Raw genomic sequence first — 24,446 nt, 5'->3', positions numbered from 1 at the left:
TTACATCTGTGGTCCCTTTCCTTTTATCTGAAAAACTTCCTTTTGAATGTCCTTTACTGCAGGTGCATTTTTTCTCAGCTTTTCTTAGTAAGAAAATGTCTTTATCTCACTGCCTTTGTTTGGCCTTTGAAGGGGAGAAACTGAAGCCCAAGGTCAGTTTGTTTCACCATATTTCCAGATATGTAACCTTTAGGTCTTTTTCGTGAGTCCTAAATATTATGTAATAAATTGAAATAGAGAAATGAATAAAATGAAGGTAATAAGTATCTTTCCCTTCTTCTCCTGGCGATTGGGAGACAGTGACCAAGTACAGTGAGCATGGGCTTTGGAGTCAGGCAGACCGGGTGACCCTGGGCAAGTCGCTTTACCCCTCTGAACCCCAGTATCTTTGTCTGAAGAGGGCACAGAATACCGGGTGTTTGGTGTACATGTGTGCATGCTAAGTTGCTTCAGTCGTGTCCAACTCTGTGCAACCCTATGGACTGTAGCCTGCCAAGCTCCTCTCTCCATGGGGTTCTCCAGGCAAGAATACTGGAGTGGGTTGCCATGTCCTCCTCCAGGGGATCTTCTTGACCCAAGGATCGAACCCGCATCTCTTATGTCTTCTGCACTGGCAGGCAGGTTCCTTACCACTAGTGCCACCTGGGAAGTCCTGTTTGGTATACTCTAGGGACTAAGAGTGATAGTCATTGTTTTTGTGACCTACCAAGAGGAAAAAAGACTTGTCCTTAACACTGTACCAGTATGGGTGTTATGACCTCTTCTTTCCCTTGGTGGTTCTACCTGCTTCCCAGTGAACCACCGAACAGAGCATTGGGTTTAATTTGCACGAGGGAAAGACCAGTCCTTGGGAGTCTGACACTTGCTTTTTGTGCCATCTGTAGTGGTAGGAGGACTTCTGTCGGCTCACCTGCTATCAAAGAAGGCTGGGGTGGAAGTGGAGGCCGGATGGCCCTGCTCAGGGCCTCTCCTGAGGATGGCGGAGGCAGCGGCCCGGAAACTCCTCCCAGGTAAGACCCATGTCAAGACAGACCAGAGAGGAAGTTCAAGAGGTCCTGCTGCTCTTGCTGGGGAAAAGAGTGGCTGAATTATTATACCAGACACTTGGTATTTCTACCTTTCAGCTCCCACCATGGAAATCAGGGGAGTCCTGGGCATTTGGAGGGCTAGACTAGGATGGACAAGCTGACTTCATGACTGTGGGCAGGGAGCCTGGCGGCTGCAAGGCTCTTACCCTTATTTGAGTGAGTGCTGTTGCCCCCTCCCAAGCCCACGCACTGCTGGGATGAAAGGATTCCAGGTCTGAGCGTTTGCAACCCCAGATTCCAGATTCGGCTCTGCCAGCCAATCTCTTGACCCATATCTCTCCTTGGTTCAATTTTCCCATCTATCAGATGACAGTCATGATTCCTTCCTCCCTCTGGGGAGACATTAAATGAGGTCAGAATGGAGAAAGTTCTTGGAGAACCTCAAACACTACTGAGACATGAGAGGGACTTGTTTTGTAGCTAAGCCATGTCCAGGGCTGTAGGCCAAGCCACAGTGTTTGTCCAGTGGGGCAGTAGCTGGGCTCGGCAGCATCAGCTGGACACTGTGTTCTCTTCAGGGTGTGGTGGAGGTTCTAAGTGCTGTTCACACCCAAACACATCACGCTGTGCTTTCCACCAGCCTCCTGACCAAGTCACTTCTCCCCTTCACCCAGGACTTGCCTCTCATCCTTGGGGACGAGCTGAGGAGAATGAGCGAGTTCAGGCTCATTCTCAAGCTCGCTCTCTCACATCCTGCATGTTTCCTTAAAGCTTCATGTTCTGTGTGACTCATCCTTGGAGGAAACTTTTCTTTTGCATTAATTTTTTTAAATTGAGAAATATACATATTGCAAAGTGCATGATGAAGTCGGCACCCATGTCTCTACCATTCAGGCCGAGAAACAGGATTTAGTCACTCCCCTCTCTTTTTAAGACTGCCTGACTTCTCCTCCCCAAAGAGCTATCTCTTTGGGGCCTTCTTGGTGGTGACTTGAATCCTCCTTGCTTTCCATTCATGTCTGCCAGATAGCAAGTTTCTCCTCCTACAGTAGAGTTGCTGGGCCTTGTGGTTCTTGGAAGTTTTGTCAGCTTTGTTCACAGTTTGGTGATGCACAGGCTGCTCTGGGGTTGTTTGACCTTTCAGCCTGGAAGGGGAGTCTCTGCCTCTGGCTTGCTGTCTAGATCCTTGCCTTGAATCGGAAAGCACTGGGGTGGGGTGGGCAGGGCACTGGGCCTGTGGGGAGGGAGCAGGGAGCGGGCGCGTGGCAGTCATTCCCATCTTAGCTCCATTTGGCTCTCTGTGTGACCTTTGAGTCACTTCTTTGCAAGCATGTCTTTTCCTACCTATGAACTGAGGATTGGACTACAGTCAGCAGGTTCATGGTTTATATCCTTTAAGAAAAAAATAACATAGCCACTAGCTATCTGATTTACACATGGTAGTGTATCTGTGTCAATGCTAAGCTGCTGTATAGCACAAGGAGCTCAGCTCAGGGTTCTGTGATGACCTGGAGGGGTGGGGTGAGGGGAAGTGGGAGGGAAACCCAAGAGGGAAGGGATGTATGTATGTGTATAGCTGATTCACATTGTTGTACAGTAGAAGCTAACACAACATTGTAAAGCACCTATACACCAATTTCGGAGAAGGCAATGGCACCCCACTCCAGTCCTCTTGCCTGGAAAATCCCATAGGCAGAGGAGCCTGGTGGGCTGCAGTCCATGGGGTCGCAAAGAGTCACACACGACTGAGCAACTTCACTTTCACTTTTCACTTTCATACGTTGGAGAAGGAAATGGCAACCCACTCCAGTGTTCTTGCCTGGAGAATCCCAGGGACAGGGGAGCCTGGTGGGCTGCCGTCTGTGGGGTCGCACAGAGTCGGACACGACTGAAGTGACTTAGCAGTAGCAGTATACACCAATTTAAAAAAAAGAAAGAAAGAAAACAGCCCCTAAGACTCTTTAGAGCAGGAATCCTGAACCGGCTCCTCTGGGACTGTTTGGAGTCTGCAGATACGGTTCATTTGTCAGAATGGTGTTTTAAAAAGTAGATGAATGGCTTTCTCATTGTGCCAACAGCCCCAACCACTGCCTATGGCTTCAGTCCCACCTGCTTCACACTAAGGTACCTGCCCAGCCTCTGAAGGCACAGTATAAAATAAGTAAAAGTAGAGCTGCTCGAGCTACAGTGAGCATGCGTGCCGACCCGGAGCACAGCCTGCTGTTCGTTCCCCTCCGCACCACAGGCAAGAGCCCGAGGCATGGGGAGCGGTGTTTGGCAGCATCTGGATTAAGTGGCCACTGAGGTCTCCAGTTGCGACACTTATCCTTCCCTCGTTCAGTCTCTAGCAGATCACCTAGGGCAGGGGTCCCCAAACCCCCGGCTGCTGACCGGTACTGGTGTGCAAGCTGATAGAAACCGGGCCACCCAGCAGGAGGTGAGTGGTGGGCAAGCAAGTGAAGCTTCATCTGCCGCTTCCCATCGGCCCCCATCGCTCACATGACTGCCTGAAACATCCCCCTGCCCCAGTCTGTGGAACACTGTCTTCCACGAAACGGTCCCTGGTGCCAGAAAGGTTGTGGGCTGCGGACCTAGGGCACAAGGAGGAAGCACTGGCCACAGCTTCAGGCTTTAGGCGTGTATCCAACCATCTCCACCTCCCTGCTCCTGTCTGGGGTCTTAATTTTGTGATCGTTCAGCCTTTCAGACCCCCACTGGCATGCCATATGGCACGGTGAACCTGCTTCACGGCGTGAACCCGGGAGAGACTCCTGTCACCTGTACGGCGGGCATCGGGACCTTCATTGTGGAGTTTGCCACCCTCAGCAGCCTCACCGGTGACCCCGTGTTCGAAGACGTGGCCAGAGTGGCCCTGACGCGCCTCTGGGAGAGCCGGTCTGACATTGGGCTGGTAGGTTCCGCCACCACCCTTCCCATCAAGGTCAAGTTGGCCTCCTTGGCCCATGCTTACACTGCTTGGGGCTCTGAGCAACGGATTGCAGTTCAGCTGAAGGAAACTAAGGGTGACCTCAGGAGTGGTCCAAGACTTAGGCTCACGACGTGGAAAGTAGATGAGAGCTCCAGTTCCTGCTTTGGCACAGCAAGGAGGGGAGCATGAGCGCACATCCTTTACCAGGAAGGGGGGCTGTGACGAGCTCTGACTCCTTGAGCTTCTGATTTCTAGGGAGTGGGTCGCATGCTTCATGCCCTGACTCACTCAGTGACAGATAATCAGCCTGTCTGGCCCTCATTTTTATATATTTTTGTGAAACTATGTTTCCTAGAACCAGAAAATAAAAGAGACACCGAATGGCTGTTCCATGAAAAAGATTCCTGGTTAGTTATGTTTGGGGAATATTATAAATAGTATCCTTTTTTTGAAGAGTCATAATGAACACAAACAGCTTAAAGGTTATGAAAACCTCTGATAAATTCATCTGTTTAATTTTGCTTAACACAGTGTTTCATAAACTTATTTGATACCAGGGCTTCCCTTTCCTCTCCACACCTACTAACCCAGGAAAAATGTGACCAGTCATCTCTGAGGTCGATTGCAGTTCCTAAACTGGACCATCCAATGAAACTAACAGTAACTGAGCCAGAGCTGTCCAGGAAATAGCTCTGGATTTCGTCAGAATTGAGGTTGAGTTCTGGCTTACTCTGTAGAAACTGTGTGATTCTGGCCAAGTCACTCAACCTTTCTCGTCCATGGTTACCTCATAGTAACGTGACATACTTAGACCTCCTCACTGAGTCTTTATGACGGATGAAGACTGTGTGGTCTGAAAATGATTCAGGTAGGGGCAAGTTTTAGACAAATTCTGGTTCTAAGTCAGCTTGAAAGTGAAAGTTGAGTGAGGAATCCTTAACATTTCCTTAAGAGGGTGCCACTTTGGGGACCTCGAGTAACTCCCTTAGTGAGTCCAACACAGGCAGTCTTTTCTCCAGCCCTGGAACCATGGTGGACTCCGTGGCTGGCCTGCCCACATCCCCTCAGCCCTTTACCATTTCCCTGCACGCTAGCCTGTCTTCCAGCTGCTATCACCCAGGTCTCTTTGCCTTTTTCTGGTACCTGGATCCTGCTTTGTTTGTCCTTGGCTGAAAGAGCCAAAACTTAATTCTCCCCTGGAGCAGTTCTCAATCAGTGACAGATGCTGTTGGGAGTTTGTCGATAAACACCTCACTTCCCCATCCCACCCAAGGGTTGAGGCTCACACTCTACACTGAGTCCCAAAGTTGCCCAGCAGGCTGGAGCTCCAGTTCTCGTGGTGGTAACTTGCCTGATGGCACACCTTTCCTGGGCTGCCTCCCTGCCCTGCCTCACTTTCCCTCTCCTCTACCAGAGTTTCCAGGAACTCACTTTCCAAATCAACTACTTCCTGCCTTCCTTACTATGGATCTGCCCAAACTAACAGGACAGTTAGCTGTTTCTTTGAATACCAGGTGAAGCTCTCAGCATCCATCGGGGTTGCAGTTATATGGACAACATATCTCTTCATTTAAATCTTCAAAGTGTATTTCTGTTTTATCTGGCTGTGCCAGGTCTTCCTTGCCTCACATGGGATCGTCGATCTTCATTGCAGCATGGGGAATCTTTAGTTGCAGCACGCGGGATCTAGGTCCCTGACCGGAGACCGAACCTGGGCCTCCTGCATTGAGAGCACAGAGTCTTAGCCACTGGACCATTGAGGCAGTCCCAAAATTTATGTTTAAGTGGTTCACAAGTCAAAGAATACAAGAAAGTACCCTTAGTTACCCAGTTCCTCTCCTTACAAGCAACTGTTCTGTTTCTTGGATGTCCTGCCCAAAATGATTAACAGAAGTACAGAGTGTGCCTTGTGTCTTTAGACGCTGGAATCGCATGCAGATTCTCAGGCTGAGACGTCTGAGACAGACTGTGGAAACAGCATGTTCTCATATCCCAGCTCATACTCACTCTAGACACCAAGTGTGAGCACATTCTAAGTGTGAACATGTTCTTGGCATGAACACTCCAAGTCTAGTTCTTTTTTCAGTTTTTGACCAGTTTTGTATAATTAAGTCCCCCTAAATGTACATGAGATGCGTCTCCATTGTACAGATATGCAGGAGAGCTGGCTGTGATCTAGCCTTGCTCTCCAACCCTGTACCCCAAGCACATCCATGTCTCCCAAGAAGCACTGGTGTGTCTACCTTGCATCTCACCAGGCAGCCAGGGCGGGGGGGGGGGGTGCATCTCCTTGCTCATCTTGGGCCCTCCTTTGAGACCACGTGTCTTTCTCCTAGGTTGGCAACCATATTGACGTGCTCACTGGCAAATGGGTGGCCCAGGACGCAGGCATCGGGGCTGGCGTGGACTCCTACTTTGAGTACCTGGTGAAAGGAGCCATCCTGCTTCAGGATAAAAAGCTCATGGCCATGTTCCTAGGTAAAGAGGGCGGGGAAGGGGGGCTTTTCCTCTTGGTTTCCCCTGTTGAAATATCGTTTATTTATAAACTTTCAATTGCTCCCATGGGCCTGCCTACACAATTAGTTCTGAGTACCGGAGTCTGCATTCAAAACTACCGTGGACTTACACTGCCCACTTGAGGCCCCTCACACCTCTTCATGCTGTTCTGTGAGAGCCCGGCTGAACCATGCTGCCTGCCTGTAGGCGGCCCTGGATTTTTTTCTATTTCCTGGCCATTGCACATACTGTGTTTCCTTTGCCTTGAATGCCTTTTTTTCCTGCCATTATGTGTTCAAATTCTGCTCACCCTTTACGGCTCAACTTAAATGTCATTTTGGCCAGGAAATAGCTTGATGCTTCCTCAGAATTTAGGACCTTCAGCATCTTTTTTTGGCCGTCAGCTGTCATCACAAGTTACAGCTCTACCCGCTGAGTGCAACATCCAGGCCTTATTCATCTTTGTACTTCCCACAGTGCTTTGCAGGAAGTAGCCAGCAGATGAATGTCTTTTGAATAGAAACATTTTACCCTCCAGTCCCTTAGACACTAGCAATAGTGATACTGCGGAATTAAGCCTGGTGGACTGCCATCTATGGGGTCGCACAGAGTCGGAAATGACTGAAGTGACTTAGCAGCAGTGATAATTATGGCTACCATTCATTTATTCAGCAAATATTTATAGGGTACCATTGATGTGTCAACTGCAGTGCCAAGCACTGAACATGGACTATTTCTTTTAATCCTTACAACACTGAGATTGTCTTATTTATTTGGATGTATTTTTGGTACTTCAGTCATTCAGATAATGTTTTGTTTTTATTTTAAATATCTGCTTTAAAAAAAATTTTTATTTATTTGACCGCGTCTTAGTTTCAGCCTGTAGGATCTTTGTTGCATCGTGAGGGATCTTTCACTGAGACGCATGGACTCTCTAGCTGTGGTGTTCAGGCCTACCTGCTCTGTGGCATGTGGGATCGTAGTTCCCTGACCAGTGATCAAATGTCTGTCTCCTGCATCGCAAGGCAGATTCTTAACCACCAGACCACCAGGGAAGTCCCCAGATAATGTTTATTGTGCATATTTATTATGTCCTATCTTCATGTTGGGGATCCTGCAATCAACAAAACAAAGTCCTAACTCTCATGGCTTTACGCTCTAGGGGTTGTTATAAGTTCAAGTTGCCGCTGGAATGCAAGCTCCCGCAGGGCTGAACTTTGATTTGTTTGCCACTCCCTAGCTATCTGGAACCTAGGTGGTTTAGTCCCTAAGTTGTGTCCAACTCTTGCGACCCCATGGACTGTAGCCCACCAGGCTCCTCTGTCCATGAGATTTTCCAGGCAAGAATACTGGAGGGGGTTGCCATTTCCTTCTCCAGGGGATCTTCCCGACCCAGGAACCTAGAGGTGCTCAGTAAATACTGTTGAGTGAACAAACGAGTGCATAATCCCATGAGATTTATAACATTACTTTTATCACTTTATAGATAATAAGACTGAGGCTTAGATCTGAAAAAGAGTGGATATATGTATATGTGACAGATTTTATTTTCTTGGGCTCCAAAATCACTACGGACGGTGACTGCAGCCATGAAATGAAAAGACACTTGTCCCTTGGAAGGAAAGCTATAACAAGCCTAGACAGGGTATTAAAAAGCAAAGGTATCACTTTGCTGATGAAGGTCCATATAGTCAAAGCTATAGTTTTTCCAGTAGTCATGTACAGATGTGAGAGTTGGACTGTAAAGAAGGCCGAGCGCTGAAGAATCGGTGCCTTCAAATTGTGGCGCTGGAGAAGACTCTTGAGAGTCCTTTGGACCGCAAGGAGATCAAATCAGTCAATCTTAAAGGAAATCAAGCCTAAATATTTATTGGAAGGATTGAAGCTGAAGCTCCAATACTTTAGTCACCTGATGCAAAGAGCCAACTCACTGGAAAAAACCTTGATGCTGGGAACGATTGCAGACAAAAGGAGAAGAGGGAGGCAGAAGATGAGATGGTTAGATCGCATGGCCATGAATTTGAGCAAACTCCGGAAGATAGTGAAGGTCATGGGGGCCTGGCATGCTGCAGTTCATGGAATCACAAAGAGTCAGACACAGCTTAGCAACTGAACAACAGCAGCGTAACTGTTGACTTTATGGTATACCTGAAACTAACGCAACATTGTAAATCAACCATACTCCAATAAAAATATTTTTAATTAAATCAAAAACCAAAAACTGAAGCTTAAGAGGGGAGAAACTTGCCCCAGGGTCACAGCTAGCAAGTAGCAGAGCTGGAGCTGAAACTTGAACCTGACAGTTCGACTCCAGAATCCACATTCCTTCATCTATCTCCTTGCATCCTTGTCTACTTTTAGGCTGGGTCACCCGAGGGTCTTTCAAATGTTTGAATCCATCCCTCAGTTGCCAGAGCCTGCCTTCTGTGTCCCTCATTGTTGACATGTCCATTGTCTTACTTCTTCTGCAGAATATAACAAAGCCATTCGGAATTACACCCGCTTCGATGACTGGTACCTGTGGGTGCAGATGTACAAGGGGACTGTGTCCATGCCAGTCTTCCAGTCTCTGGAGGCCTACTGGCCTGGTCTTCAGGTAGGAGCAGTCAGAGAGGGTGGTCCTTTTTCGATGGAACGGGCGAAACAAGCTCATTCTGATGTGTAATCAAAAGCTCTTGAGTACGTTTTATTGGAGGGGTGGATTGGGGAGAGAAGAGAGGCTTAGAGTGAGTCAGACAGATTTAAAAATTCTGCCAGACTGAGTTTTTAAGGGGGAGCTTTCAGGTGTCAGGAACTGAACTTCTAGTTTGCTGTGGAATGTTGTACCATTTAAAGTACACAGTGTCTTTTCTGGGCTGGGCAGTCATAGCCATTGGCAATGACCGTTTCTCCACTGGACATTTCTGTCGCATATCCTCATTCTTGACAGCTGCCTTAAGAAGGGCGTGAATGCATCTGGGGCCGCTCTGCTGCCGTCATTGTGCTTTCCCATTACATGGTCTGACAGCATCGCAGTGGGAAGGGATCTTAGAGCCCATCTAATCCACCCTGTGGGTGTCCTCAAATATTTAAAATATTTTATAAGCTGTAAATATTTTAAAATACTTTATATTTAAAATATTTTTATAAACTTCTTTTCAGCCTTAAGAAGTTAAAAAAAGGTTATAACATGTAGGGCCTTCCCTGACGGCTCAGATGGTAAAGAATCTGCCTGCATTGCAGGAGACCTGGATTCGATCCCTGGGTTGGGAAGATCCCCTGGAGAAAGGAATGGCTACCCACCCCAGTATTCTTGCCTGGAGAATTCCATGGACAGAGGAGCCTGGCAAGCTACAGTGCATGGGGTCGCAAAGAGTTGGACACGTAGATGGTAGTAGATTTTTTCAGCATAAAAAGAAATGCCCCCCAAAAGAGGAATACAGTGATAAATAAGTCTCAAGCCCCCACCCTCAGATTCTCTCTCCAAGCCAGCCCTTATTGCCAGTTTTCTGTACCTCTTTGCAGAAATCCGCATACATAGATATGTGTATATTTATGGCCCCTTTTTTCTTTATATAAATAGGAGTATTTTATTACTTTTCACTGACTATCTTGGAGATCATTCTTTACTGATACATATAGATCAATTTTACTTTATTTTTTTAAATTTTTATTTTTTATGGTAGTTCTTATTTATTTATTAAAAAAATTTTTTTTTTTACTTTACAATACAATATTGGTTTTGCCATACATTGACATGAATCCACCACAGGTGTACATGAGTTCCCAACCCTGAACCCCCCAATTTTACTTTTTTAAACAGTTGCGTATATTCCATTGAACAGACATAGCATCATTTATTTAACTAGTTCCCCATTATATACTTTTAGCCAACCCTTTCATTTTACAGATGGGGAAAGAAGCTCAGAGAGAACTTGTGGATAATCTTGAATATTGGTCCAGCTCTTCTAAGATCTTTAAATCTTATTACTTGAGTATCCCCTAAAAGGATTTAAAAAAATTACGGTGTGCCTTGCATGTTTTTAATCTTATGAATTTAAATAGTGGCATACCATTCCTTTTTCTCCTCCAACTCATATTTCCATTCCACTACCTCAATAGGATTTTATCCTAATTATAATTTTATGCTGAAAGCATTTGATTGGACACCCTATATATGTCTCTGTGACAAAATTTATTCATATGTAGAAATTTAAAATATTTTAAAATTTCCTGTGCCCACAGGCTCTGAGTATTTATTTTTTTCTGGATTTAGTTATCATTAGTATGTAAATGATTAAAACAACATTTATAGCTTACAGTTTTTGATGATTATTAACCTGAAAGCAGCTTAATTGGAGGTTCATTTCTGAATGAGATTTTTGGGGCTTTTTAAAATTTTAAGTAGTTCATGTATTTGTGCATGAAGAATGTTGTTGTTTTAGTTGCTCAGTCATGTCCGACTCTTTTGCAACCCAAATGTGCTGAAACGGGGCACAGTTACACATCAATTTTATTCCTGCTTTTCACTTTTTTTTAGATATAAGTGCCGAGGAGCCTGAGCACATAAATAAGTAGATGGAGATGGAAGGAGTTTGATAATTGCAGTATCATTCAGTTCTTTGAAATCATTGCGTTAATAGATTGAACTGTATAAAATTGCCAGCATTCAACCATTTTTTGACCTGTAGAAGTAGCAATATTATATCGTTCAAAGAAAATCACATAATGATCTGTCCTCAAAAATTATTTTTATTGATGTCTCTGCTGACAACTTGACCAGTTCCTCTCTCCATTTTTTGAAAGCAAAGAATTCAAAGCCATCTGATTTGCAGAAGGATTTGTTACCCAGTGGTTAGAGTCATTCATTTTTCTTAACACCTAAGCTAATATTTTTTGGTTTTGTTTTTCATTACGCTAATATTTTAAATTCAACCTAGTTGAGTGTTCAGTGTTCCGCAGTAAGGTTGGAGATTGTTGAGGGGTGCACCTTGCTTTTGTCAAGTGGTAGAAGGACCGTTGTGAAAGAGACAGAATGGGTAGCCTGCCTTTGTGTTGGTGATACATTTTAGAAAAGTTGAGGATCTGGAAATCTAGTTCCTTAAAACCGTTTGTGACTACATTCCCCTTTAAAAACCTGCTTGTACCAGCCAGCCATAAACTGATCACACCTATTGACTTTGCATGATTTTATTTCTGTGCATATTTTCCAAGAAAATAATCAGGGAAAGATGCAACTCATACGTGGGTATCTCTAGCAGCAAAGTTTATGACAAAGAAAAACTGGAAATGATCCAGATGTCTCGTAATGAGAGAAAAATGAATGATTGTATTTTTTTTCCTTTTTTAAAATTGTGGCAAAATTCACACAACATAAAATTTACCACCTTAATCCTTTTAAGTGTACAGTTCAATGGAATTTATATTCATGTTGTTATGCAGACCACCATCCATCCCCATAACTCTTTTCATCTTGTAAAACTAAAACTCTACACCTTTTGAACACTAACTCTCCATTCTGTCTTTCCCAAGCCTCTTGCCAACCAGCATTATAACTTCTATCTTTACGATATTGACTACTCCAGGTATCATATCAGTGGAATCACATGGTATTTGTTTTCTTGTGACTGGCTTATTTCATTTAGCATAATGTCAAGTTTCATGCTTGTAACCCATGCTGAATAATATGCCTTTGTGAGTATATATCACACTTCACCATCCCAGTTTGTATAGGATTTGTGTGCTTTGTGCGTTGCACTTTTCCTGCTTTGAGAAAGGTTTCTGGGGTTATTTCTCTGTGAGGTTATAATAACACTAATAGCTAACATTTAGTTGACAGTTTGGTACGTAGAGGTGATAAGTATTTATGAAAGAATGATTTATGTGTTGGGCATTTTACACAGAATCATCATAGCCCATTGAGGTTATGTTCCACAGATGAAGAAAGGAGGACATTAAATTTGTTCATATCCTCAACAGATATTTGGGTGCCTTCACAAAGTTCATAGAGAGCGAAACACAAAGAAAAACTTAGACAAATTCATAAAATAATAAGTTGCAATTAAGGAAACAAATAAGAGGCTAAAAGGGAGAATATTAGATGGGGACTTACTTTAGATAAGGAGGACTCTCAGAAGTGGTGATGCTGAAGCTGATATGTGAAGAAGTAGGGGTGGGGGTGATGTTCCAGGCAGAGGAAACATGATGTGTGAAGGTCTTGGAGGCAGGAAGGAGTCGGGTGTTTATCAGAGACAAAAGCAGGATGGCCACAGTCCAAGGAAGGAAAAGAACAGTTAATGGAAAGTCAGCAGTGGCCAGATTGCACAGGGCCTTGAGCGCCACGGTGGCATCTTGACCTTATGCTGAGTCTGGTCAGCATAAGTCTCTGAGTAAGACAGTTACTCTGGCTGTACTGGGGAGAGTGGACTAGAGAAGACAAGTCAGAACCAGTCAGTGAGGAGGCCTTTGAGGTCATCCCAGCGCAAGATGCTAGTGAACAAGTGGTGGCTCTGGAGATAAGTAGAGAAAAATCTTGATGTTTCAGAGAGAGGGAATTGATGGGTGTTGCTGGTAGAATGGATGTAAGGGTTGGGGAAGAAGGAAGAGCCAAGGATGACCCCCAGAGTGGAATCAGTGGAAGGTGGTGCCAATTACTGAAAAGGGAGAGAGGTGAGAATAGAGAGGCAAATTTGTGAGAGAGTAAGGGAACCAAGAATTTAGCCTGGAAAACGTTATTTGTTCTGTTCCTGAGACATCCAGTGGAGATGTCAGGAAGGTCAGCTGCTTCCCTGTGGACAGAAGGAGAGTCGCTCAGTCGTGTCCGACTCTTTGCAGCCCCATGGACTGTAGCCTATCAGGCTCCTCCGTCCATGGAATTTTCCGGGCAAGAGTGCTGGAGCGGATTGCCATTTCCTTCTCCAGGGGATCTTCCCGACCCAGGAATCGAACCCAGGTCTCCCACATTACAGGCAGACACTTTACCGTCTGAGCCACCAGGGAAGCCCCGAATTCCGGAAATGTATCTTACAGATACACTTCACATGTTTGAGGTGACATAAGTACAGGGTTATTTGTTGTAGCACTGATTATTATAGCAAACAGCAAAAGATTGGAAGCAAGTCAACTATCAATAAGGAGCTAATTAAATTGTGCTCCAAGCAGTGGAATACTATGCAACTGTATAAATAGGAGGAGCGAGATGTACTTACTTGGAAAAATTGAGATGTATTGTTAAATGAATAAAGGAAACTGCAGAAGAGTATATTGAATAAGCTGTATTTCATGTAGGGGAAGTAATATATACTTATACACCTTTGCTTATGTTACAAACTAATGCAAAATGATTACTTGCTGGGGTGTAGGGTAGGAGTGAAACTTAGTATAATCAACCTTTTTCTTATTAGAATTTCAATTCAGATGGCTGACTTACCTATTTAACTATTAGTAGCCAGTACTGACTGAGCAAGTACTGGTAGGCAGGGACTTTGTATACACCCTGTGTCCCTTACAGCAAAATAAAATACACATTATAGTTGCACATTATACATGAGACTCAGAGAAGTTAAGTATCTGATTTGAGGTTGCACAGTGAGTAAATGGCCAACTCAGGGTTTGATCACAGGTCTTGAGCTCCAAAGCCTTTGCCTCCTCTTTGCCCCGAGGGTGTGTGTGAGGTTCTGTATGTGGGTTTCCTGCCTGGTGGCTGCTTTCCTGACAACCAATTCTCTCCTGCAGAGCCTCATTGGGGACATTGACAATGCCATGAGGACCTTCCTCAACTACTATACTGTCTGGAAGCAGTTTGGGGGGCTCCCAGAATTTTACAACATTCCTCAGGGATATACAGTGGAGAAGCGAGAGGGCTACCCGCTTCGGCCAGGTAAGCAGCATCTCTGGCCCATGGCCAGCTCACAGCCTCCAGTTCTCCAAACCCCAAGCCCTCAACATCTCTATGAGGTTCCATGCCTCACAAATGCTCACAGATCCATTTTTTACCCCCATCTGCTTCTTCCAGTGACTCTGGGTAGTTTTCTTGCTAGGAATTCTATATCCCTTTTATTTTCAGAGAAGGAAATGGAAGCCTGGTTGGTTGCAATGGCTTCCCCAAGGCTGTTAGGTGTAGGAGCTAGGACTGGAACCCAGGTCTCCTCATTACATCTTATGCTCTTTCAAACTTGGACAAGTGAGTGAGATGGACAAAGCCAGGTTGATGCCTTTTGAGTTCCTGCCATTGGGATTTTGGACGCATAGGCAATCTTAATCATAAGTCAATGGGTCAGGTCAGATAAACTGTGCATCTGTGGAATGTTGGGACTTTAGGAATGGACTTTAGGAGTGAATCATCTCTTGTCCTCCACCTCCTCAATTGCAGCTCAGTCCTCAAGACGTAGAGAAGGAAGGGCTCACACGCTCGATAACTCTTACGTTCTTTTCCAGCTCCGATCTTCTGATTCACTGAAAGAAAGTTAAACATTACAAGGAGGGAAAAGGAAAGGGGGGCAGAGGAAGGAAGCTGAGTCAGCACACAGTCACTGCCCCCACCCCAAAATAGCTTATGTTCCCATTGTTTTTGACTCTTCCCACCTGAATGCCTTTTAGCTGTGGGATGGGCCTTCTAGTGGCTTCTGCCCATTCTGCCCTTCTTTACCCCACTTCCTTCCTCCTCTGACCTGCTAATCTTCTCAATCATTGTCGTAGGAATCTTGGAGAAGCAACAGAAATGGGAATAAAACAGCAACTGGAAAGAGCAAATTAGTCATTTTTGACTCCTTGGAGGCTTCTGTTTTTACTATTGCTCATGCATTTATTCTCATAGCTTTTTTTTTTTTCTCTTAAAGAGAAAATGGTCAGATTGTATTGATGCCGTGTAACTAATAAATAGGATGAAGACAGAGTTTGGGACTAAATGTGAGACCTAGGCTTGTGCATTCTCAAGACAGAGGGAACCTGAGAGGTCTCCTAATCCAGTGGCCCCAACCTTTTTGGCACCATGCATCAGTTTTGTGGAAGACAATTCTTCCATAGACCAAGGTTGGGGGAGGGATGGTTTTGGGGCGATTCAAGTGTATTACATTTATTGTGCACTTTATTCTGTTATTATTACATCGGGTCCACCTCAGATCATTGGGCATTAGATCCCAGAGGTTGGGGACTCCTGTTCTAATTGATATCCCCCTGCAGTAGCCCTACCATGTAGTTATCTCGTGTCTTTGTTCGGTTACCAACAATGACAGGAGGCTCACTACTTTCGGAGGCAATGTGTTTTGTTTGCAGGATAGGCTGGCAGGAAGCCTCAGCAGAAAGGAAGGCACCACAGCCAGGAATCCAGAAATGCCTTAGACCAGTCACTCTTCCTACCCCAAACAATAGCAAATGGGAGATAAGGGACTCTTCTATAATTAGGTTGGCCAGTGCCGATGCCCTGGTGCATGCTTCTGACCAGCAGTGTTGGAGCATAGAACCTAGCCTAAAAGCCTCTTAAGGCCTTCACCTTCACCTAAGTCCAAGTCTAAACCTTGGGCTCTCACCCTCTTCTAGAGAGTTGACCAGATACACCCGAAATTAAAGCAATCACTAGCAGACGCAGGCCTATGTGTGAGGAAGAGAAAACAAGAAACAAGATGCTTGGCCCTGGGTGCACTGAGCCAGACAGCTGCGAGAAGCATAAGGGGAGGCTTCCCACTATGGCACCATCTATTCCATCTCTGAACACACACAGTGTGTTCATCTACCAGTAAATGTACCCCCATCTATGCTTAGAATATGAGCAATTAGATTAGTAAGTGTCCATGAGCCTGTGGGTTAAAGGGAGGGAGAAGTAAGAGAACACTGGGGAGATTGGCTGCGGTATTTTCTCCCAAAATAAGAAACAGATGGGACTTCCCTGGCCATCCAGTGGTTAGGACTCTGTACTTCCAATGCAGGAAGCCTGGGTTTGATCCCAGGTCAGGGAACTAGGATCCCACATGCTGTGTGGCACTGCTTAAAAAAAAGGAAATTGAATATAAAATTCTGATGTCTTCTCAACTCTGCCAAAATGAAATGGAATAATAATTCTTATTGAAACAAAATCTATAAAAGCCAACGTGTTTAATTCCTTGAATTACACATGAAAATGCCCAAGGGACTTCCCTGGTGGTCCAGTGGTTAAGACTGTGCGTTTACATGATGGGGGCACAGATTTAATCTCTGGTCAGGAAACAGATCCTGCATGCCATGGCCAGAAAAAAAAAAAAAAACAGAAATAGAATTTACAGTAATAAATCATTAGGGAAAAAAGTACTCATCAGGAGTCAGGAGGAAATAGGAAGTAGAACATGAGGAGGAGATGCTGGTATAGGGAGAGGAGAAGAGTTCTTTCCCGTCCAAGTAAAGACAGGTGAAGAAGTAGCAAAGTCTGTGGAGCTGTAGCTTCCTTCTCCCCACCAGGCCCACCCCAGAAGTCACATCTTTCTTTTCCGTAACAGCCTTCTAGATATCTGAAAGCAACAAACACATTGTGCTGGGTTTTCTTTTCTCCAGATAAATAGTCCCATTCAGTCCAGCTCCTGTTGGCTAGTTGGCTAATATTCATCTTATGATGGGGCTCATGTCTGAATGTCAGATTCCAATTGTGTAGAACAAGGCAAGACTGTTGCCTTGTTCTGGGCACAGTGAACTGATGGCTGCGTCTTTGCTAGATTGTAAGTTGATTCTTGAATATCTTAACCTTCATCTTTTTGCCCATCCCATCTTGGAAAGGGCCTTATAATGACAGACTCATACTCTTTGAAGCTTTAGGATCAGGTTAGGCTGTAAGTGGCAGAGAAAAAATAGTAGCTTAATTAAAATAGAAGTTTATTTTGGGGGGACTTCCCTAGTGGTCCAGTGGTTAAGACTCCGTGCTTCTATTGCAAGGGGCCTGGGTTTAATCCCTGGTGGGGAAACTAAGATGCCATACCATGTGGTCAAAAGAAAAACAGGAAATTTAATGTATTCTCTGATTTTCCGGCCTTATGTGGTACTCTTTGGTGTCAGGGACCTTAATCCCACACCTGCCTGCTGGGAATAGTTGTTAATCCAGAGAGCCTTATACTTGAGTAAAGTTAGCGATTCTGTTACTAAGGAAGAAGGAGGGAACAGATATTGGGAGGTGGGCAGCAGCCCCTGCCCCCTTCCCCATCCCAGAAACTGGCTGCCTGTCTCTCCCTTGGGATGGGAATCCATGATCCATTCTAATGCTGGTCTCTACTAAGCCTCAGATTGTGGGTGGATTGGCTCTGAAGATTCAATTTGAAGGAGTTGCCCCCATTCCCCCTTGTTGGGACCCTGTGGACACAGTAAGGAGGGGAGGAGTCTCTCGCTGCTCCAGGCAGGCTCCCAGCCTTCCCTGCCCAGCCACTGGTTGAGAAGGGTCCACTTTGAACTTTGCAGAACTCATTGAGAGTGCCATGTACCTCTACCGTGCCACGGGGGATCCCACTCTCTTAGAACTCGGAAGAGATGCTGTGGAATCCATCGAGAAAATCAGCAAGGTGGAGTGTGGATTTGCCACAGTAAGTATTTCCATGGGCCCAAGAATTGGGAAATCTCACCCCCTGCCGCTAAAGAGCCTCTGGAATATTAACACTGGAAGGACTCTTAAAGGTGTAAGTAGTGTCTTTATTTTATAGATGGGGAGGCTGAGGAACAGAAGCTGAGCCTGGCTAAAGCTCACAAAGCAGGTAGAGGTGGAGCTAGGACTCGTTCCCAGGGGTCTAGACCCCCTACCCTTGGCCTTTTCCCTACTTCAGAGACCCTCTAGCTATCTGAATAGGCTACTTTGCAAAGAATTGTTTTGTGAAACATTTTGTGAAAAGGCCTATAAAATGGACTTTAGAAGGGAATTACAGTCCCATAGCCTTATTTGCAGGGAAGCCTGATGGCTCAGCAGTAAAGAATCCGCCTGCAATGCAGAAGACACAGGAGATGTGGGTTTAATCCCTGGGTCAGGAAGATCCCCTGGAGGAGAAAATAGCAACCCATTCCTGTCTTCTTGCCTGGAAAAATTCCCATAGACAGAGGAGTCTGGCTGCCTGCAGTCCATGGGGTCACAAAGAGTTGGACATGATGGAGCAGCTAAGCACACATGAGCACACACACGTACACAGCCTTATTTGCGGGCTTCCCTGGTGGCTCAGTAGTAAAGAATCCCTCTGCCAAACAGGAGATGTGGGTTCCATTCCTGAGTTGGGAAGATCTCCTGGAGAAGGAAATGACAACCCAGTATTCTTGCCTGGAGAATCCCATGGACAGAGGGGCCTGACTGGCTATAGTCCATGGGGTTGCAGAAGAGTTGGATACGACTTAGCAACTGAAAAACAACAACAATAAGCCTTATTTGCAAACCTTCATGAAACAGCCTTACTGGTCTCATAGATATTTGCTGAGTGTCATTCACGGGCCAAGTGCTGTGCTAGACTGAGGATTATAGCAATGAAGAGAGACCAAGCCCCTGAGCCGACATTTTAATAGGAAAAACAGTGACTGTTTATCTAGGAGACAAAGGAGGCCATTGTGGCTGGAGGCGGGTGAGCAAGGGGGAAAGTGGGAAAAGATACGTTCCCAGAAGTAGGCAGGGGCTAGATCACATAGAGCTTTGTATTAGCCATGAGGAAGAGCTGGGATTTCATTCTGCTGGGAACGAGAAGCCCTGGTAGGATTTACAGCAGAGCAGTGATGTGCTATATTTTAGAAAGATCACTCTGGCCCCTCTGTGGAGAATGGATTGAAAAGGTCAAGGAGAAGAGCCATATCGGGTCAAGGAGAAGAGCCATATCACATCGTTAGAGGACCCAAGCAGGCAAGACAGAAATAAACAGTGGTTGCAGACATGTAAAAACCAGATGTTGAAGCAAATAGTCTGGAAGGAGATTCACCAAAAAGCCTACAGAGGTTTTTTTTAGGGTATGGAATTAAAAACAAATCAAAAAAACTTCCTTTTCAAAAAGCTGTAATTGATTATATTCTAGGAGTAAAACATAGATGCATGTTTTTAAAGAGAAGACCTGTATGTGTAGGAGAAATATAAAGCAACAATGTGCTTTAATTTCTAGTATGTTGTATTTTGTGAAAAGCCAAAGTGGATGAGCTCAGTGGGGCCTTAGAACTCTTGACTTATTTCCATGAAAGTGAAGTCTTTTGGAGCCCTGCCAAGGCGAATGATGGGAATAGGCATCTGACTCCTTGGCCTTTGGCAAACAGGACAAAAGAATAATAATTCCTGGTACATCAAGTCCATAATTTAGTCATATTTTTGGGGTATAAAATAGATGTCTACTGAGAACTAGTTTAAGAAAATGCATTGCTAATTCTAAAATAAATACTTATTTTAGAAACTAAAATAAATGTAGCAAGTAAACCTACTCATCCCTGACTATAAACTCAGTATGAATTTTTCTTTGTAAAGACTCCTAATCAGTTGTGTACAAGAGCAAAAAACTTGGTAACCATCTTAATGTCCAATAAGTAAATGATGCTACATTTTTACATCATTAAGAAATGTTTGGAGTCACAAAAGGATAAGATAAAGGGGCTAGGATATTGTTGTATCACGTAGGGGGACCAAGAAAGACACTTCTGATGAGGCAGCATTTGAGCAGAGACCTGCAGGAAGTGAAGGAGGGGGAAGATACCTGAAGGAAGATGGCTCCAGGTTTCAAGAACACCACTGGAAAGAACTGGGCCAGGCATGAGCTTGTTCAGAGAATAGAAAAGCTGAGTGGCTGGACCTGCGAGAGCCACAGAAAGAGCAGGAAAAAGATGAGGTCAGCAAGGAGCAGGAGCCAGATCAGCAAACACCTGTTAGGCCACGATAAGGACTTTGATTTTAGTTTGTGGGAAATGGGATGTTAACAGAGGGTTTTCCATAGAGGATTGACAGGTAAGACTTAAGATTAAAATATCCTTAGGCATAGCGTTTCCCAGGTGGTTCAGTGGTAAAGAATCTGCCTGCCAAGCAGGAGATACAGGTTCAATCCATGAGTTGGAAAGATCCCCTGGAGAAGGAAATGGCACTCCAGTATTCTTGCCTGGGAAATCCCATGGACAGAGGAGCCTGGCAGGCTACAGTCCATGGGGTCGCAAAGAGTAGGATACAACTTAGCAACTAAACAACAACAACAAATCCTTTAGGGTAAGAATGGAAGAAGGAAGCCCTGTTGAAAATTGTGATAAGTTTGGTGAGAGATGACGGTAAGTGATTTGCTCAAAGATCCGTAGCCGCCTAGTGGCAGGAAGTCCTGACGGGGTCCCCCAACCCTTTCTCCTGCTCTGATGCTAGTCTGACTTACTTCCTTCTTCCACATGGCAGATCAAAGATCTGCGGGACCACAAGCTTGACAACCGCATGGAGTCTTTCTTCCTGGCCGAGACTGTGAAATACCTCTACCTGCTGTTTGATCCGGACAACTTTATCCACAACAACGGCTCCACCTTCGATGCGGTGATCACCCCCTACGGGGAGTGCGTCTTGGGGGCCGGGGGTTATATCTTCAACACAGAAGCGCACCCCATCGACCCCGCTGCCCTGCACTGTTGCCGGAGGCTGAAGGAAGAACAGTGGGAAGTAGAAGATTTGATGAGGGAATTTTACTCTCTCAAACGGAAAAGGTCGAGATTTCAGAAGAAAACTATGAGCTCGGGGCCATGGGAACCCCCATCAGGGCCCGGAACATTCTCCTCCCCTGAAAGCCATGAGCAGGCAAGGGAAAAGAAGCCTGCCAAGCAGAAAATCCCACTTCTCAGCTGCCCTAGTCAGCCTTTTACCTCGAAGCTGGCATTACTGGGACAGGTTTTCCTAGATTCCTCATAACCACTGGATGATATTTTGTTTTTTAAACTAAACTATAACAATAAATCTGCTTTTGATGATCATGGTTTTCTATTTTACAAATTGGGTGGTTTCTCATGAGATTTCATTCAAAGATAGGGTGCACAACTAAAAACAGTTGCAAATCTAGTTTTTCTCTTATGGTTGGAGAAATAGCTGAACATAAAGTTAGCCAGCTTCAAAGACCCCAGGGCTTGATATTTGAATCTCCTTTCCTTTCAAGGTTCCCATTTTCTGGAGGGTGTTGTAAATATATTCCTTTTCTGGGAGGTGGGGGGAGATAGTTTCATTTTTTATTTTTTTTAATTGAAGTATAACTGACTTATAATATTCTATAAATTCCATAAGGCTTATATAATATAGAGCTATATAAGAACTATACTGTATGTAGAATATAGTAAATACTTTTATACATAATAAAATGATCACCACAAAAGGCCTAGTTACCATCTGTCACCATACTAAGTTATTACAGTATTATTGACTATATTCCTTGTGCTGTATATTACATCCCCATGACTTACTTATAACTGGAATTTTGTACCTCTTAATTTCTGTCATCTATTTTAGTCTCCCCCCCACCCCTCCTCCCCCATGGCAAACACCGGTTTGTTCTCTGTGTCTATGAGTCTGTTTCTGTTTTGTTATATTTGTTCATTTGTTTTGTTTTTAGGTTCCACATATAAGTGAAATCACATGGTATTTATCTTTTTCTGACTTATTTCATTTAGCATAATACTGTCTAGGTCCATTCATATTTTTACAAAGGGCAAGATTTTATTCTTTTGTGTGACTGATATTTGTGTGTGTGTATATATATATACACACATACACACACACACCACATCTTCTTTATCCATTCATCTGTTGATGGACATTTAGGTTGCTTCCGTATCTTGACTATTCTAAGTAATGCTGCATTGAGTATAGGCATGCATATCAGCATGTACATATCTTTTCAAATTAGCATTTTTATTTTCTTCAAATAAATACCCAGAAATGGAATTGCTAGATCTTAAGGGAGTCCTATTTTGAATTTTTTCAGAAATCTTTCGTACTGTTTTCCACAGTGGATACATCAATTTACATTCCCACCAACAGTATACAGGGGTTTCCTTTTCGTCACATCCTCGCCCACATTTATTTGTTGTCTTTTTGATGATAGCCATTCTGACAGGTATGAGGGAATATCTCATTGTGTTTTGATTTGCATTTCCTGATGATTAGTGATGCTGAGCATCTTTTCATGTGTTTGTGTGTGATCGATATGTCTTCTTTAGAAAAATGCCTATTTATGTCTTCTATCCGTCTTTTAATTGGGTTGTTTGTTTTCTTGATGTTGAGTTGACGTTGGATAATTAATCCCTTTTCAGATATATCATTTGCAAATATCTTCTCCCATTCAGTAGACAGCCTTTTCATTTTGTTGATAGTTTCCTTCTCTGTACAAAAGCTTTTTAGTTTGATATAATTCCCCCCCCCCCGCCTTTTTTTTTTGGCTTTTGTTTCCCTTGCCTGAGACATATCCAAAAAAATATTGTTAAAACCAATATCAAAGAGCATACTATGCTTTCTTCTAGGAGTTTTATGGTTTCTAGAAGGCAATGGCACCCCACTCCAGTACTCTTGCCTGGAAAATCCCATGGACGGAGGAGCCTGGTAAGCTGCAGTCCATGGGGTCGTGAAGAGTTGGACATGACGAGCGACTTCCCTTTCACTTTTCACTTTCATGCATTGGAGAAGGAAATGGCAACCTACTCCAGTGTTCTTGTCTGAAGAATCCCAGGGATGGGGGAATCTGGTGGGCTTCCATCCATGGGGTCGCACAGAGTCGGACATGACTGAAGCGACTTGGCAGCAGCAGCAGTCTTATGTTTATATGGTATGATAAAGTTCACTTATTATTTCTAATAGTTTTTTGGTGGTATCTTTACAATTTTCTATAAATAGATTCTATATCATGTCATCAGTGAACAGTGACAGTTTTACTTCTTCTTTTCCAACTTGTATTCCCTTTGTTTGGTTGTCTGATTGCTGTGGCTAGAACTTCTGATACTATGTTGAATAAAAGTGGCAAGAGTGGGCATCCTTGCCTTTTTCCTTATCTTAGAGGAAATGCTTTCAGCTTTTCATCACTGAGTATGATATTGATGATAGGTTTGTCATATATGGCCTTTATTATGTTGAGATATGTTCTATCTGTACCCACTTGAAGAGTCTTTGTCATAAGTGGATGTTAATATTTTTTGATAGGCAAGAAATAGACTTATTAATGTAGGACCCTATGAAAGATACAAATAGGCAGGCAAGAGGGCTCTACCCCAAGAACTAAGTGGGCCACATTTTTATAATCAAAGGAGAAGTGGGGAGTGGGAGAAGACCACCTTATTCGTCTTCCTTTGTAAAGATGTTTTAGGAAAATGACTCACAAGAGGGTGGTCATGTCCCAGGTCTCAGGGTAAGTTCCTGGGACAGGCCACCAAGTGAGGTCCTTGGCTTTACACAGGAAAGAATTCAAGAGTGAGCCATAGTGAAGAAAGAGATACACACTGTATAGACAGGATATAGTCCCTCTCAAAAGACGAGAGAAACCCTGGGAGAAACACACCCCACAGACAGATTGTGAGCAGTCTTAGAAAGTGAGAGCAGCCAGATAGGTGTTGAATTTTGTCAAACACATTTCCTGCATCTGTTGAGATCATCATATGGTTCTATTATTCAATTTGTTAATATGTGTATCACACTAATTTATGGATATTGGGCCATTTCTGGGATAAATTCCACTTCATCGTGGTATATGAACTTTTAGTAAGATCTGACTGAAAGTTGGGGAAATGACAGCATCTAGAAACTAACAGCTACCATTAGCTATGGCTGCTCATAGAACCACAACCCACCCCACTCATTATTCAGAGCTTCTTTGTGGCCAAGGCTAACTCACCTCCACACTCTGGGATACCCTTGATCATCAGTCAACATACTGGATTCTAGACCAGAGAGAAGAAGGAAAGTCCTTTCCTAAATCCTATTCTCTTCCCCAATTTACAGAGTGGCATTTTTAAAATTAAAGTATAATTGACTTACAATATTATACTATTTAGGTGTACAACAGAGTGATTTAATATTTTTAGGAGTACCACATAATGATTTGATATTTTTATACATC

General features: G+C 44.1%; 1 protein-coding gene across 1 annotated transcript in view; it reads left to right on the top strand.

Moving 5' to 3' along the window:
• EDEM2 (ER degradation enhancing alpha-mannosidase like protein 2) overlaps nt 1–21,325 on the top strand; it is a 28,669-nt gene extending 7,344 nt beyond the window's left edge. The window contains exons 5-11 of the mRNA XM_005688488.3: nt 885–1,010; nt 3,728–3,939; nt 6,294–6,435; nt 8,925–9,049; nt 14,167–14,311; nt 17,845–17,966; nt 20,762–21,325. Of these exons, the coding sequence (XP_005688545.2) occupies nt 885–1,010; nt 3,728–3,939; nt 6,294–6,435; nt 8,925–9,049; nt 14,167–14,311; nt 17,845–17,966; nt 20,762–21,262 (1,373 nt within the window). The 3' untranslated portion in view covers nt 21,263–21,325. The remainder of the gene's footprint in view (nt 1–884; nt 1,011–3,727; nt 3,940–6,293; nt 6,436–8,924; nt 9,050–14,166; nt 14,312–17,844; nt 17,967–20,761) is intronic.

The sequence above is a fragment of the Capra hircus genome, chromosome 13, assembly GCF_001704415.2.
Source record: "Capra hircus breed San Clemente chromosome 13, ASM170441v1, whole genome shotgun sequence".
Classification (NCBI taxonomy): Eukaryota; Metazoa; Chordata; class Mammalia; order Artiodactyla; family Bovidae; genus Capra; species Capra hircus.
Note: the sequence above shows the minus strand (reverse complement) of the source record. Positions and strands in the feature narration are given on the sequence as shown.